The sequence below is a fragment of the Typopeltis vanoorti genome, chromosome 10, assembly GCF_054136105.1.
Source record: "Typopeltis vanoorti isolate ZY-2024b chromosome 10, IOZ_Tvanoo_1.0, whole genome shotgun sequence".
Lineage (NCBI taxonomy): Eukaryota > Metazoa > Arthropoda > Arachnida > Uropygi > Thelyphonidae > Typopeltis > Typopeltis vanoorti.
Genome location: NC_143558.1, coordinates 13,758,245 through 13,776,800, shown reverse-complemented (window position 1 = coordinate 13,776,800; position 18,556 = coordinate 13,758,245). Strand labels below are relative to the sequence as shown.

General features: G+C 35.9%; 1 protein-coding gene across 3 annotated transcripts in view; it reads left to right on the top strand.

Annotated features, from left to right (window-relative positions):
* The window catches only part of RyR (Ryanodine receptor), a 1,703,288-nt gene that overhangs the window by 382,661 nt on the left and 1,302,071 nt on the right, over positions 1-18,556 (top strand). For all 3 annotated transcript variants that reach the window (XM_090399345.1, XM_090399347.1, XM_090399344.1), the window contains exons 20-22: positions 2,632-2,870; positions 6,101-6,293; positions 15,161-15,371. In XM_090399345.1, coding sequence (XP_090255471.1) covers positions 2,632-2,870; positions 6,101-6,293; positions 15,161-15,371 — 643 coding nt within the window. The remainder of the gene's footprint in view (positions 1-2,631; positions 2,871-6,100; positions 6,294-15,160; positions 15,372-18,556) is intronic.

The following is an 18,556-nucleotide window of genomic DNA, read 5'->3' as shown; positions in this document are numbered from 1 at the left end:
GAAGCTGGGCAAGAGTGTGGTTGACAAGGGTGTTAGAGCTAGGTTTTTTACTTGGAGAGTGGTGAATGAGTGGAATAAGCTTCCAGAGTCTGTTGTGAGTGCTACGACCATGAATGAGTTCAAGGCAAGGTATGATAGATACTGTGTCAATGTCGAATAGTTGTTCTTGACATGGCCTCCTTCAATGAGTTTGTCGACTCCTTGGAGTTGCCTGTAATAATAATAATAATAATAAACTTGGTTTTAATCCTATTTCCCAAGTAAGCAAACAGACAAGTAAGTCAAGTTTGCGGCTGCACGTAGTGCAAGTCTGAGCAACTCGTGGTAATGTAGTGCCACTCTGAGTTGCCTCAGTCTTGCACTATGTGCAGGCGCAAACTTCACTTAATTCTCTGTTTGCTTACTTAGGAAATAGGATTAAAACCAAGTATATATAAAATTACTTGGTATCTTTAATACATAATATACCCATGTTAAAAAACTTTCTATATCTATCTCTCATCCTGAGATATTATATTTATTAAGGTCAAAGCACCTTGTGGCAATTTGTTTAGGTAAAATTCATAAGCTCTGTGTTACTCCAACCTTAGCATTTTTATGTCTGGCTCGCACTGACGAGACCTCAATAAAGGTCAAAACTGGTCTTGGTAGTGGTCTGGATGCTATGCATTATACATCTCCGCAAGTGGATGTGCTTTGCATCAGGGGAAAATTCTAAGGAAAGTGATCAGAGCTTACTCTACCTTTACCACAAGTTGCCTCAGACTTGCACTACATGCAGGCGCAAACTCGACTTACTTGTCAGTTTGCTAATCTTCTTCTTCTTTGGCACTACAGCCCTAGGGCCTTCGCCTCCCATTTTTGGGTTTCGTGACTCACTACGAGGTGGGTCATCATCCCCAAGCTTAATCATGTGTAATTGTCTGTGAAGCATTGTGTTCTTAAGACCAGTTTGCATGCTTGTGGGAGGGAAAACTCCAGATAAACTGTGGAAAAAAACCCTGCAGTCCATGCCCAAGAGTGGTTAACTTGGCTATGTCTGAGAAAGATTCTTAGCTCCTCACGTCGGCAATGAGAATCGAACGCATGACATTCCTTTCCCAGTCATATGGTTGCGGAGCGCATAACCATGCAGATATATATAAATATATATATTAATATATACATATTTTGTAATTTTTTTATTAATTTTTACATAGTCTGGAAACCCTGCTTTAGAGAGCAAACATGGAACTTTTTCAAGCCACTTCAGGCCTCCAATAAGCAGGATTGGCGGTCTCACACCAGATGATGAATTCATCTCCCACTTAAGTGCTTTTGTAAAATCTAGCAGTATCATTGAGTAGCCATTTCCCTCATTCAATGCCATTGAGACTTTATTATAAAAAAGTAAGCATATTATTAAGGCAAGACTTATCCTTCACTAAACCATGTTGTCCATTACAGAGTATCATATTTTCATCCATCCAGTCCTGATTTCTGTCTGTAACTGATTTCTCCAATACTCTAACCACCACTAATGAGCTGAGTGGCCTATAATTTGCTACTTCTGTCTTGAAGCCTCTTTATGCAGTGGGACTGTTTTGCCCTCTTTCCTCTGCCTTGGCAACTTTCCAGCACTGACATTTAAATTAAACAACTTGGTCAAAGTAGCTGATAATTCCCTTACATGTTCTCATAATACAAGGGCCAATATACCATCTAATCCCATCATTGTGTTCGCATTGAAATTCTGCAATATTTTAAGCACTTCCATTTCTTCAACCTCTAATCTCCTATTAGTCAATGTCACATCTGGCATTGCAACGTCACCACCTTCAAGATACACCACACCCCTGCAAAATTCTCACTCATTAATTCAGCTATTTGGTTTGCTTCTGTTACCTCCCCACCATCGGCACTTTTTAAAGTCATCCTTCCATGGTCATTCACTTTTACTTGTCACACAGCAAAAGAACTCTTTAGAATTTTTTTTCTCATCAGCTAGCCTCTCTTAATTAACTTTGGCCTTCCTTACTACAGAGGTCATACTTCTTGCCTGTGATTTGCACTACTCATGCACACCTCAATCACCTTTTTCTTTATAATCCCTCCACAATTTTTTCTTTGTTTCCAAGTTTATTATTATTAATTTTTTACAATATCTGAATCTCTAATAATTCCAGTATTCAATCTTTCTTGCCATTAAACACATTAGGTTTAATGGCAAGTATTTGTGTTCCCAGTACCGAAAAAATAAAGTTTTCTCTTTTGTTCCAGCTCTCACTTTATGTCTGAGCAGCACTTAGTTCTACACTAACTTAAAGTTCCATAAAAAAATCTTGGCTCAGTACAGAAGATAGGCAGGCTGATCACCAATCCATCTCTCATAGATTCATTGTACTTTCTTTCACAATTCAGTTTTGGTTGCATTTGGGGGCAAAAAAAGTTTCAGGCATCCCTAGCTGCAGTTTTACAAAGGAAATTGAAATATCTTTATAGCTAAATTACAGTAAGAGGTATTTTGCGTTGAATTGACTAGAGAGTAGAAGAATTTCTCTATAAGAGATGGACTTTCATTTATTTATTTTATTTGTAATTTCGTTTTATTAAATGATTTTCAAGGCATTTACCAAACTGTTTCTTTTGCAGTATGCACCCAAACATTTTTGTTGGGAAGGTAGATGGATCTGCAATGTACCGTAGATGGTATTTTGAAGCGATGGTTGATCATATGGAGTCAGTTACTCATTTGGAACCCCACTTTCGTGTAGGATGGGCTAATACTAAAGGCTATGTTCCATATCCTGGTGGTGGATCAAAGTGGGGAGGAAATGGAGTTGGAGATGATCTTTATTCATATGGCTTTGATGGTGCTTTTATGTGGTCAGGTATATATTTAAAATTTGACATTATTATTATTATTGTTTACTTTACCTTTATATTAATTTACATTTATATTAATTTTCATCGTGCAAAAATTATTATTAAGTTAAACTTTAACGAAATCTAATTTTAATGGTTTAATTCTATTCACAGATAAATAGTAAAAAGAGGTGTTTATTTCAGTTCTATTTTACTGTGCTGAGATCTTTGTATCATGCAAGTTTACAGTCAATTCATTACCATTTGTTGCTGCAATGTGCACATCTGATATGCAGTAAATTAAATTTGTTTATCAAATTTTGCAGCAAGCCATTTCATACAAAATAAGCTTTGAAATGTTTGAGAGGAGACCTCCACATAGCCTTTAAAGGAATGCGGAGAACCGACCAGGGCTTCTGACCTAATGTCTAATCTTCACCTTCTCGTGGTGCACCCTGTTGGGTAATTAGAAGAAACACACGTATAAACCACAGTGAAAATTATTTAATTGTAAATATTTCATCCTAAGTATCTTAGGACATCATCAGTACAGTATTTAAACAAAAATTAGGAATAACATACAGTTAGGGCGCATGATTACAATAGAATCTCATGAAAACATGCATAACGTGCTAAAGTAGTACAAAACAAAACAAAAAAAAAAAAAAAAAACGTTAATTATTTAACACAGTTTTGTATGATAATTTCCCATACTTTAGGAATAGTAAGAACGTCATTGCGGTTTAGGTTTGGTCTGTGTAGTAGGGCTTCAGAACTTTCTTTGTATAAATGTTCATGTTTAAATAAAGATCTATGTAAAAGTTTAGCCTTTTCCCAATGGATACTATGGTTTGGATTTTCAATTCCGTGTTGAGAGAGGCCAGATTTCTGCGGTTTAAGAAGACGAATGTGATCTTAATGTTCCGAGATGCATTTCTGAACAGACCTACCTGTCTGTCCAAAGTAAGATAATTTGCATGAGCATGGAATCTCATAAACACCAGGTAACATCAAGGGTGAGAATTTGTCCTTAGGAGAAGGTAATACGTTGTAAATTTGGTTGATAGGTTTGTAAGTAGTGGCAAAATTGTATTTCTTCATAATTTTAGAAAGACGTTCTGAGATGCCTTTAACGTAAGGTATGGGAATCCTATGCACTTCTTCCTGTCTGGTTTGATGTATGCAGAAGTGACTGATGATTTTTTGAGTTGTTTTGGGATTATATCCATTTAGGATGGCTGTTTTTTTGATAACTTCTAATTCCTGGTTTAAAGATTCTTCAGAGGAGCAGAATTTGTGTGCTCTGGAAACTAGTGATTTAATAATGCCAGATTTCTGAGATGGATGATAAACAGAAGAATTGTGAATGTAGTGACCTGAGAATGTATGGAATCATCCCGAACCTGAATTACAACTGTTTCTAGATAAAATTAACCTTCTTCATCATCGCATCAACTTTACGTTAGAAAAATAATCTCCACAGGGTATCTCTTTTTTGGATTTACACATCAAAAGAAAAGAAGACGGTTCCATCGCCACTTCCGTCTTTCGCAAGCCTACATTCTCAGGTTGCTTCATTCACAATTCTTCTGCTCATCATCCGATCAGGAAACCAGGAACAGACGAAAAAAAAAAGAGAACGATTGAATTCTGCACCGAAACCTATATACCTCAAGTCAGCGCCCTCTCTTGGTGGTGTCGTCATGCACACAGCGGCAGCCGATTGGTTACCGCAGCTCCAAACTGTCTTTGACATGGCCTAATACTTGTATCAACTTATGTACATCCTTTTAGTAATTTTACATGGATTTCCTATCTTAAATAATTCACAAACGGTCTCTGTTCAGGTTATGGGCTTCTCTAACATTACTTAATATCTACAAAACTGATTATATACATGTTCTAGGTCATCAATAGGCACATTTTCCATCTGGAGGCATAAGTATGTCCTTATCCATCCCTTTTGAGGTTACCTTATGTTGGGTCGGAAAAAGGATGACTCATCAAAAGTGAATCAGAACTTTTTCCAACACAACACCTTGATATCTGTGAGTGATGGTGGACAGAAACTTGAAGTTTAGGGATAACATTGCTAAAATTGTATGAACATCACATTGAATTATGACAATAATGAGGAGGATATTGACATGCAAAAGCAAAGAGGTTATGTTGCCCTTGTATAAGATTTTGATCAAGCCACACATGGGACCACTGTGTGCAGATTTCATTGCCTGATTTTTCAGGAAGATGAGGAACATCCTTATCACAGAAGGTTTACTAAGTAAGTCTCATGTCTATGGAATATCATATATAAGAGAGAGGGAGGAAATTTAATTTACAGAACCTTGTGAATAGAAGGGGAAGGGATATGATTGTGACATATAAGTTGATGAGGAGTTATTACACTAATGTGGAGTAGAACAAGAGGCCATCCCTGGCAGCTGTATAAGGAAGGTTGAGCAGGGAAATATGAAGTGGAATGCATCACCTGAAAGTACAGTGAATGGGTTTCAGGTATGGTTTGATGTTTTTTTGCATGAGAGAGAGAGAGAGAGAGAGAGAGTGTGTGTGTGGACCTCTCTCTCTCTCTCTCTCTCTTGGGGTGGTTGATAAGAAAGAATCTTATCAACCACCCCAATCTGAACAATAATGATGGTCTAAAAATCCCAAGCATATGGAAGGCACATATTCTACCCACGGAACCTTTCTCTCTAAGAGTTAACTATAAACAAACTGGAGATAATCCAGAATCCTAAATCTAAAATAACAATTGTAATTTTAAAATAGGACATCATTGTTACTGAAAGAAGACTATCTATAAGAAAGCATATTTTTCCCATGTTATCTTAAATAGAATTTAGCTTTAATGTAGTTTCTAAATAATTAATTAATTTGTATTTTTTTTTTCACTAGAGGTCATGCCAGTAGAATAACCAGTGACCAAATCATTGTTTCTTTAGCTTACTGTGTGTAATGTAACTCAGCTTGTTTTTGTATATTTGTATATACTCCAGATAATGATCTTGATATGAAGATTGGGAAAAAAAATGTCGGGAAATTAAGAGTTATTTATATTTTAACACGGTTGTAAAGTCCATAATTTCTAAAATGAATGTATTTACACTTTCTGATACTATTCAGATTGTTATTGTTTTTGAGAAAGAAGTGTAGTATTATATATACTGCTTTACTGTTCAAAGGGTTAAATTTAGTTAGAGGTCAAATTTGTTTTAATGTTTTTTTGTTTTTGTTTTAGGAGGACGGAGCAATAAAGTTCGACAAATTTCTCCACCTTATATACAGAAGGGAGATGTCATTGGCTGCATTTTAGATTTAACTGTTCCAATCATTAATTTTACAGTAAATGGAGTTAAGGTTAAAGGATACTTCAAAAATTTCAACACAGATGGAATGTTCTATCCCGTAATTAGCTTCTCTGCTAAACTAAGGTATATTTTTATATATTAATATATATATATATATATATTATTATTATTATTATTATTATTATTACATAACACCTCCAGGGAGTCCAAAGACTCATTGAGGGAGGGCACCTATTCTACAACTCTCTGTCTCCACCAATCCACCACGCACAACTACCTTCATCATCTACACCAACACCATCTACCTCCAACCACCACCACTAATATTTTCACAGATAATCACAAATTATCTGTGAAAATATTAGTGCCCACATAAAATATATGCCCACAGCCAGATTTGAACCTGCAGCCTTTCGGATGGAGAGCGGATACACTAACCACTCAGCCAACCAGGCCGGCATATAAAGTAAGATATATTTTTACACACACACACACACACACACACACACACATATATATATATTTATATATATATATATATCTGATATTAACTGTATCAGTATGTTATGAGCAAGGGAATGCAAAGTAGATTCTTAACATCAGCATTTACCAGGAAGAATAAAAGGCCTATGCCCTGGCACTGGTCCTTGGAAAAAAAGTTACCATCCATCCATATGTTCACTGGGCATCCACAGATGCCATATGGTCACTCTGATGCTCAGTGATGTGCCACACCAGGCCTCGCCATATAGTCCTGTTGTATGCTTTTCTGGAGGCTTCAACTCTCTGAAGATCAGTCACACTATAAATATTTATATTATTTTACATATAATTTACTTTGCTTGTTTTGTCGTCGTCAACTGCTGCTTTTGTACTACCCTAAGTTTTACTGGTCTTAACTTCTATCACCTCTACACAAATAAGACATTTACCCACCCAGTTAATCCTACCAAGTCTAATTTCCCTGCTGTTAAACAGACCTAAAGTTGTCAACCTATTTAATATATGCAGCTCACCAACTCTCGCAAACTAACAAGTCATTAAACAAGTCATTAAAGTTTATATGTTAACAAGTTAACATATAAACTTCCCTTAAAGACATTGATTTAATTATCACTTAGTTACATACAATTCCTTATAAGCACACATACAATATCGACTTGTAAGTCCTTGACATTAACAAAAATGGTGTTTACTTACGTAAACTCTTGGATAGACAGTCCAATCAGTTATCACAACCTTTAGTTGTATCAATTTGGTGTTGCATCCTGTTCTGGGTGATTGTAGCTGCTTGGACGTTTCTGGTGGTCCTGATACAGAAGTTTCCTGGAAAGTTTTTTTGATAGAATTTCTGTAGTTACCACGAAGTCTGCAGCTACCTATGCTCTCATAGCATTTCCTTGTTTCCTCGGAACCATCATCAGGAAATGCGGCCTCTCCTAAACCCTCGTCGGAAGCTTGTCCTCGGGACCAGACAACACTGGGAATGTACTATCTGGAGACGAAAAAATTCCAAGAGCAAGCTCTTCTGGTTTGTCTCCATCCCCCCTTTATACAATTCCCAGTCCTTTATTCTTTACCATAGTAGTTTATGGGATTAGCTGCCAGCATGATGATGTTATTCTTGTGCCCTCCGTTCTTGGCACCTTTTTCATCGCATGACCTTGCAACCTCTTGACGTTGCCTCGTCATTGTGATAATCTGGGTTAATCCCTTACTTATCCTTTTACATACAGGTCAGTTTACATTGATATTTTATGCAATTTTACAGCAAAATTATTTACTCGTTTGAGTACAATACAATTTCTAAATTTAAAATATTCAGAAAACCCTGGAAAATCGAACACAAAACTTTTAACAAAAAAATTAATTATGCGAGAGATTTTACAACTACACACACATCATCCATCCATCTCATTGATTGTCTACCCCTTCCTCTTTTTCCAGGAACTTTACCTTCTATTATTGTTCTGAGAAATCCTCCTTCCATCCTTTCAATGTGTCCAAAATATTTTAACTTTCTTCTGTCAATATCCTTAAGGAGCCTTAAAGTTCTGCTGATCTTTTCTAACACCCATTCATTTGTATGCCTTTCAGTATATGATATCCTCAACAGCCTTTGGTAACACCACATCTCAAAAGCAGATATCCTTTTCCTATCTGATGTCTTTAGGTTCCAAGTCTCACATCCATAAATCGCTGTTGGAAAAACAACTGAATCCAAAATCCTCAACTTTGTTCCCCATGGAGATGGATCCATCCTTCCAGATTTTAGACACGTCTCTGACTGTTGTTTTAGCCATTCCTAATTTTCTTCTGATGTCTTCTGAGCAGCAATTCTTCACATTAATAATGGATCCCAGTTACTCAAACTTGCTGTCTTCCTCAATGCTTTCTCCATTAAGGTACACATGTTTCTCAAAAGGTTCCCTGTTTGTATTTCCTTTGAAAACCATAATCTTTCTTTGTCTTGCTAGGATTGAGTTGAAGTCCTGTGTTATTACTGATCTTGTTAACATTGTCAAGGATTTGCCCTAGTTCTTCCTTGTTATTACAAAGGAGTACTGTATCATCAGCATACCTCAGATTACTGATCAATCTACCTCCCATCCTAATTCCTGTCTTTATCTTATCCAATGCTTCACTCATGCTGTCCTCTGCATATATACTAAACAAGTGAGGAGAAAGTAAACATTCTTGCCTAACTTCTTTTCCAACCTGAAGCCAATCAGTCAATCCAATGTCTGTTCTTACTGTGGCTTCTTGCTCCCTGTACAAGTTGACTATCAACCTGATAGTGTGTTGAAGAAAACCCATTCTTTTGATTACTTCCCACAGTTTTGCATGCTGAACACAATCAAAAGCTTTAGAGTATTCAAAGAAACACATATTACCAGAGGGGGTCTGAATTCTTTATATTTTTCTATGATCTGTCTAAGGCAAAGGATCTGAACTCTGGTGCCCTTACCATTCCTAAAACCTGCTTGTTCCTTGGGCATCTCTGCCTCAACTTTGGCCTCAATCCTATTTAGCATGATCTTAAAATCTTGCTTTCATGAGATATTAAACTAATGGTTCTATAGTTCTTGCAATCCCTTATATCTCTCTTCTTATGCAGTGGTATAAAAACTGACTTCTTCCAATCTCTAGGCCATGATCCTTTCCCCCATATCCTTGTAATCAATCTATGAAACACTCTTATCCCTCCATCCCCTGTGGCCTTAATTAACTCTGCTGGGATTCCATCTGTACCTGTGGCCTTATTGCTGTTAAGCTGCTGAACTGCTTTTTCAATTTCATGGAGGGGGTTCCAAATCGGAATTTTCCTGGTGAGAGGCCTTCTTTATCCACTGTATTGTACAGTTCCTCACAGTATTCTTTCCATCTGTTTTTGATTTCCAGTTCGTCTGTTAGTAAAGTCTCCATTCCTGTCTTTGATGACATTCAATTTGGGCTTAAACTTGTGCTTTAGGTCATGAACTAAATAAAACATCATTTTATAATTGTGTCTCCTCATCTGGAACTCTATCTCTTCACATTTATATTAGTATAGAACTTTTTCTTTTCCTGTTTGATGGCTCTTCTGACTTCTCTATGTAATCTCTTATATTCTTCCATCCCTGCATCTTCCCAGCTGCCTTCTTTTGATTAGTTCCCGTGTTGAATCTGATATCAATTAATGTGCCTCTGAAATTCGATTAGTGCATCTATATACATCTTAAAAATAAATGTTATGGATTTAAAAAATTTTTGAATCACAGGCAAAGCTGCAAGTGCAGATAAGGAGGTGGCCCCAAATTATCCAGAGATTTTAAAGAAAATTGTGGAAGAAGGGGGCTATTGTGACCAACAAAAACCAGTTAACCCCCCCCCCCTCTTCATAACAGAGATTACACTAAATCTATCACCATTCCATATATCCGGGGCACGTCTGAAAAGCTAACAAAAATCCTAAAAAAGTATGACCTGACTACCTGTTACAAACCATATAAGAAATTGGCACCCCTTATCTGCTCCACCAAAGACCAGCCACTTCCCATAGACCTACCTGGAGTATACCAAGTCCCTTGCAGTTGTAAACTGTTCTACTAGGCCAAACAGTATGACAGCTAATATCAGGATATCCAAACACAAAGACTATATCTGGTTTCATCAATACAGCCACTCAGGACTTGCAGACCATGCACTAGATACCCACCACAGAATATGCTGTAAGAAAGCCACTTTACTACACTTCAGCAAATATAAACATGAAAGATTATTCTTGGAATCAGCCTCAGTTCTTAAAAACTTCCCAAACCTCAACAAATTTGGGTGCATGAGACTGCCCCAAATTTGGGAAGCTTGCATCCTAGGAATATCAGCTCAACAGCCAAGACAACCCAATTTAGCCTGCTAAATTGAGGCAAATGAGGCTGAAGAAGGCAACACCAGTTGCCTTCTTCAGCCTCATTTGCTCATTGTTAGTGCCTGTATGCACATATCATAGTTTTATGTTCCCAGAAGATGGCATTGTAACATTGCTGCATTGGAAGGTATTGATTAAAGTTTTTTAATTAATATTTTAGTAAACATTGTCATTTCCTGAAAAATTAAAAGTCAATAATATTTTTAATAATATTATTTATTAATATTAATTTCTAGCATGTGGCAACAGTTTTTAATTGGTAAACCACCGACTGCTGTATGTACCTTGTATTCCCATTCCTTTGATTTGCTTGTTTCCACACTGATGATGTGCTGTTATTTTCAGTACAAAATATCTGTACTTTCATTTCATTAAAGTTAATTACTGTGGTTATCATGTCATTTATCGTTTATAGTTAAAACTATTTTAGTTAAACTGCTATTTTATTTTACATTGCTATAGTGATTTAAAAACTATCCTCCTTCACAGTTCTACCTTAAACATTTTTCTTTAATCTTATTAATTTGTATGTTACTTCTCTCCCCTCCCCCCCCAAAAAAAATTTAATTTTCCAGTGTAAGTAAGACATGGTCATTTCCTATATCATTATATCAGCTGATGTTAGAACTTGGACATCAATTAGTTTTTCAGGTCTTGAAATAATAACAATAATTAGATATGCCCAATCACTTTTGTAATTTGTTTGTTTGAAAAGATGATCAAGTTTCTTTAAGAGTAAGAATAACCCGATATACTAGTAAGAGATCAAAGAACTTTTATTTTGAAACTGGCATTAAACTAAGCTTATTCCATCAGCATTATACATCAGGCTTATTATTTCCAATCCAAGCAATCTGAAGGTGAGAAAGTAGGAGAAAGATCACATGATGCTGAATGTAGTTCCACGGATTCTTAATGTTAGTGGAAAAACACTGCTTGGAAAGAAGTTAACAGACACCATAGTGTGAGGAACAAACAGCCATGGCTCCCACCTTAATAAGATGTAGGACTTCCTTTCATTGCAATGATTGGAGCAATCCTACAGGACATACTTTCCACAAGCATACAATAGTGATCAATGGAAAGTTTGAATCATTCTTCCTGTAAGCATGTAAGGAAGTCATGCACTGTTGTGGATTAGACATCCCTTGACTTCACCCGATGATTCAATTCATTACAAGGTTGTTCATTAGGGTTGAGATCAGGGCTCTGTAGAGACTAGTCTTGTGATAACGTTCATGTCCACAAGCCACGCAGTTCCAGCAACAGCATTATGCCATGGTGCATTGTCGTTCTAAAAGAGACAATGGTGAGTTCCGTAAAACCCCACAAAGTAGGAAGCAGTGCATTGTCCAGAATGCTTCTCTCTGAATTCATAGTTGGGGTTACACACTTTGGTAAGAGATATTTATTGGGCATCATCCACACTCACACCCATCCATCTGCTCAGTAGGGAGTGTAGCTTGATTTGTCTGTCCATAACACAGCTTTCCAAGCTTCCTTGTCTCACACTGTACATGCCGTTTGCACCACTGATTGTGACACTGTATCAGGTAATGTAGGACTTGCATATTGTGATCCTACCATGGAAACCCATGTTGTGAGACTTGGTTCTGAGTGTTTTTGTGCAGAATTATGTTCCAGTTGATGCCTGGAACTCCACATTCAGTGTGTCAGCTGATGAATGGCAGTTTTTACATATTATCCTTCAAAAGAGCCTATGGTTCCATTCAGTAAATGTGGTGGGTCATCTACTCAGGTAGCACTTGCAGTTGACTCCCTGTGCTTCCATCTCAATATGGTATCACTGATTGTTGACCTGGGATGGCCCAATTTGTCAACAGTTTGCTGAATTGATAAGCCTGAAATATTGCATCCTCTCACAATGCCTCTTTCAAACTCTGTCAGTTTCCTTCTAGCATTGATTTCATCTGGACACAGTTGCACTGACTTGGAAGCATCATATTAGCTTTGATTATAATACACACACACACACACACACACACACACACACACACACACACACACACACAGTAAAACCCCGAAGTTACGCGGTAGGTGGGACCAACAAAAAGTCCGTAAGTCGAATTCGCATAACTCGGGGTATAATTTTGCATGTAATTTATATATACAAACATACAAAATATTAGTTAATTGGGACCATAGGTTTACAAAAACACCTATATTTTTTAAGAAATATAATCATAATTGTAGTTTTTCATACATAAAAAAATAAAGTTATTTCGATGTTGATGGTTTCATAAAATCTAATAGATTCGTCTGATGGCATAATGTCTTTTTCTTGTCATGCAAAATTTCTTCATAGCAAGCCAATGATTTTTTTATTCCTTTCCTTGTGGCTACAATTTGTTCCTCATCAGAATCTGTGTCCTCCAAAATCTGTAAACCTTTCTTAATTAAACTGAGACCGTCTGTTAATTTTGCAATTATTATTATTACCCCAAGACTTCATGGAGTCAAAGACTCATCTGGGAGGTCCTTTTATCACACACACACATATCATACTGTGTCTTAAACACACTCAAACTCCTTTGCCTTTACAATTGTCATGTACTTTTAAATGCAACATTTCTGTTTTGCATTTAAAAGAGGATGGACAAAGTTTTTTCCAGACACACCATTGAAGGTTTTTTTTGGGAAATTTCACTCCAAGAACCTTCGATACTCCTTACAGCATCTAAAACATTAAACTGTTTCCAAAACTTTTTGGCAGACAGTTGCTCATTTTGCCTCATAGCTTCATTAAGACTTCCAAACAAATGGCGTGTATAATACACTTTGAATGTTTTGATAACTCCTTGGTCCATCGGTTGAAGTAAGCTGGTTGTATTTGGAGACAAGAAAACAACTTTTACACGTGAATCAAAATCAATTAAAGTTGCAGGAGGATGACAAGTGCATTATCAGTAATGAGCATAACTTTAAACGGAATTTTTTTAAACTGGCAATAACGTTCAACTTCAGGTATGAAGTGGTGACCAAACCAGTCTTCAAAAATAGAAGCTATCGCCTAAGCTTTAGAATTTGACTTCCAAATCACTGGCAAGCCAGCTTTAGATTTTTTTTAGAGCTCTTGGATTTTCAGAGCAATAAATTAAGAGAGGTTTTAACTTGCAATCACCAGCTGAATTTCCACCAAGCATTACTGTCACCCAGTCTTTGGAAGCCTTAAAGCCAGAAAACGTTTTTTCTTCACGTGTGATGAAAGTTCTCTTAGGCATCTTTTTCCAGAACAAGCCAGTCTCGTCTACATTAAATATGGTTTGACTGCTATAGCTACCTTCCTCGATGATAGCCTTAAGTGTCTCAGGAAAAGAAGACATAGCCTCTTTATCAGCGCTTGCCGCCTCTCTACTCTCCATGATACTGTTCCAGTTACAGAGATTTTTAAATTGGTTGAACCAACCATTACCGGTCACAAAATTTTCTTCTTTGGCCGCTTCTCCAGCTTTTACTTTTAGCCTCTCAAAAATCAGCTTGGCTTGGTTACATATTGTCGTTTGATCAACTGGACAATTTTTTACTCTCACTTGATTATCACACCATAATTTAAGCATCGTTTCCATCTCGCTTATTGGTGACGTTTGTGAATTATGCTTGAATTCAATGATTGGGCATTTTTCACAACAGCGAGAATTCTTTCTTTATCTTTTATGATTGTTCTTACTGTGGATTCCTGTAGACGAACTTCTTTGCTAGTTCACAAATTTTCATTCCGCCTTCAAAATCCTTAATAATGTTGAGTTTTGTTTCCAAAGTCAATGTTTTTCTTTTCTTGCTAGCTATAGAAGAATCGGACTTGCTTCTTTTGGATGACATTATTATTTTTTATTTGATAAAATTTTCATCAAGAACATAACATTAAACAATCGCAAGGTTTTTAGACTATAAAAATCGTGTATGAATGGAGACCACGCGAAACACATCAGTGCTTGTTCACAGTATGTGCGACACTGGCGAATGCGGCCAGCACCAGAAAGATACGACTAGTGGTGAGGCATGAAGCGGGATGGGAATACGTACATGTAAGAAACCGCATAACTCCGGATTCACGTAAGTCGGGGTATTACTGTATATATATATATATATATATTAAGCAAAAAAATCAAAATAGATCTGATTTCTGATTGATAATGGAGATATGACAGTCATAAAGAAAATGTCAACCATATTAAGATTTATTTTAGAATTAGAAGTTACAAAATATTTGGAGATCATCTTAAAAACATACTTTTAAGTTGGAAATGCAATTATGTTATGCAATGAGCAGCAATAATGCACTTATGATAGTTATTCAAAATGGCCTTATACTTGATAATTTATTTCCAAGCATTGCAATGAGATTGTGCTCGTCTTCTATTTTTTAACCTGTGTTGGTTTTTTTTTCTGTTCTCCTTGAGATGCAATTACAATTGGTTGAATTATGAAATGATATGAATCAGTCCAATGTTAATATAAATATTAACATTGGACACGCACACACATGCACTCACTCATGCATACACACACACACAGTTAAGAACTGTTTTCTAAAAGAATTTATTTGTTAATTTTTTATTAGTTGTCGTTTTATTCTTGGTGGGGATCAAGGACGACTTCGCTATGGACCACCAGAAGGCCATTCTCCTTTAGTTGAAAGTTTGCAGCCTAAACAGATCCTTACAGTAGAGCCTTGTTTTCAGTTTGGAGAAGTGAACAAAGGAGTACTATTTGGACCTGCCCTTGAACTTGATGACACAGCATTTGTTCCTGCACCTGTGGATACATCTGGGGTTAGTTATAATCACTCCTGTTTTTATTTTGGTAGGATGCAATATTCATTTTTTCTTGATATTTACAAAAAAAAAAGTACTTTATTTAATTCAAATATTTCTTTATATTATATTTTGTTTTGTGTTTGAGTGAAAAGGTTGATTTTTTCTTAACAAGATATTTTACTAAAACACAAAACAAAATACAAGGCAAGAGAATATTGTAGAGCAGAGTTTTAGTTTAAGAAGTTTCATAATTGCCAACTTTATTAGTTGTGTAAAAAGTTGCAGCTTCTGAAATTTGGTAGGCAAGAATGGGATGCAAAATATAAACATAGTGGGGATATTTTGAAAGAAGGAGGGCAAATGAAAGTCTGGTAGTGGTTGTGAATAGGTACCTGAAGTTTAGGGGTTGCATTGAAGTTGCAAAGTCAATACATGAGATTCTGGCAGCGATACAGAGAAACTTGACATGCAGAAATAACAGTGTTATGGTTCCATTATATAAGGTCTTGATCAGGTTCACATGATTATTGTGCACAGTTGGGTCACCTGATTTTCATGGGATGAGGGTATATTAGAAAAAGCCCAGAGAATATTGAATATGGAGGTATCTGATTCTTCGGAATGTGGGCTCTAACAATAGATTGAGGGAATGCATTTGCAGAACCTTGTGAAAAGGAAGAGGAGAGAAAATATGAATGAAACATTTAAGTTGATAAGGGATTTTACCAATTTAATGGAGAAGAAATTTTTCATAGAATAGGAGACAGGGAGTAGAACTGGGGAATAAGGAATAAGGACCAGGATCTTTGCATGAAGAGTGGTTGATTAGTGGAATGCTAAGAGTATGGTGAATGCAGATATGTTGAATACATTTAGATCATGGTTTGAGTTTCTCTTTTTGTGTGTGTACTTCCTGCAATTAGTCTTTTGACTCCATGGAGATTTGGTGTTAATAATATTTTGATTCTCCACCTTATATGATGTGTATTCAAGCCTCACTGTGGCATGGATATTTGTAAATGATTTAGGTGACATATGATTTCATCATCCATTTGAGGCCACTCTTGTACAAGGAACCCTGAAGTGGCTTGAAATGATAATTTCATACCTTTTGAAATTATCATTTCAAGCCACTTCAGGGTTCTTTGTACAAGAGTGGCCTCAAATGGATGATGAAATCATATGTCACCTAAATCATTTACAAATACCCATATATCGAAATATCTGAGCTGTAAAGAGATTGTTTATTTTATTTTATCTCTATAAGAGGCTTTTATATTCCAAGTGTTTATTAATTACACAAAGGTTCAATTCTGATTGGTGCAATGACTTTGAACTATTTCTTTTAGCATCCAGAAAATTATTGACTCGAGACCAAATAAAAAAATATATACATTTAATGTAACTAAAACAATATATATACACTTTAAATAAAATTACATACCACAAAAATAATGGGATCCAAGGCCTTCTAAAATAAATCTACACTTTAGAGATTTTCTTATCCAAAAATATTAAAATCATTCATTCCCTTACTCATTCTATTATTGGATTGTTTGACATATAGTTAATCACATCTACCAGACTAAACACCTTGTTTTCACAACAACAAAATGTTCATCAGAGTCAGTTTCTTTGTTAGGCCCTTTCCGAAAATATAAAATTTTCATCTTCTTTTTCCATGGGATCCTTTTTTATCTTCTTTATGTAGCGTACAACATTATTCTTCCTGTCTCACTGAAGTATAAATATTCTTACCTCTTGCAGTTCTATTTGATGCACAATTTACTAAATTTTGTACCAGAGAAAAAAGTTTCTTTTACTACTTCATAAACTACATATCTAAGTTGAGCTCTTCATGTTAAGCCACTTTACAGTTTCAAATTTCATCAATTGCTTTTTCCATAGTAATCCGGTGTGCTTAAGACAGAAGATGAAATTTTCCATTCAGCTTTTCCTCGAACATTCAGTTAGAATGCCAACTGCAATGTCTTCTTTTATTTACTAAATACTTGTTGACAGTCACAACTCCTCCATTTTAAAGACTCACAGCTCTATAATTCCTTTTCAGAATCTTCTACTAATATTCTCCCGACTGTCACGTAAAACTTAAAAACTTCCTAAGAACAAAATTTTTCCAATCTGCATTCTTAAACTTTCATTATCTCTCTCTTGTTTTCACCGTTACCCCGATACCGAATACTCTCTCTCTATCAGCTGTCAATCACCCATGAATCTCCTCGGCAAGCATGTGCACTCCATGTAAATGGCAAGCGAGAAATTTTAAGTATAATGGCTGACAATTGTCTCCATTAGCGTAACGAGAATGTCTTTTCAAACACAAACTTAATCATTTTAAATTACAATAAAAATGATTGAATGTAACATAATTATCAGAATTAGTAAGTACATTAAAATTTCAAATGCTTTACATTTCATTTTGACAATAATATTATCAATAACGGGCACATTGCACGCCGATATACGTGCTATGAAACCAAAACTAATAATATATTAACTTAGAGAAATAATCGTATAAAGAATCATGATTGTAAATTTTGATTATTTTTACAGAGCTATTAGGTAATTAGATCATTTCAATTCACTCCTAATACAGCTTGAAGAGCATATTGAGAAGGGTCATGATTGCAAATGAGTTATTGCATAGGTCATGTAGGATGAATAGTGTGCATTTGATGGAATAATGTGGCAACCAATCAAAGCCTTTAACAAACTAAATATACCACTGTATATGCATTCTCTTTATCCAATTCACTTGTCACCTTGTTATAGTAAGTAGATTGCTAAAAAAACATGTTCTTCCTTTAGCAAACCCATACTGTTTATCAAAGAGAATGTTGTTGTCCACCCAGTTCTGAATCGTGGTCCTTACTAGCTTAACACTTTTATTACAACTCCAGACAAACAGATTGGTCTGTAATTTGAAGCTAGTCTTATCACTCTCTTTATGAAATGGAACAATTTTTCCATCTTTCCACCGCTTTGGAACTTGGACAAATCTAAGATTACTCTTAAAGATGTAAGTTAAAGCTATTGTTAATTCTCTGGAACATTCCCTCAAGACATGCAGTGATATGTCATCAAGTCCTACATCTTTATTGACATCAAGTTTACTCAATTCCTGATATATCACCTGCTCATTCACCATCAATGGCTCTTCCCTTCCCACTGCTCTCAAG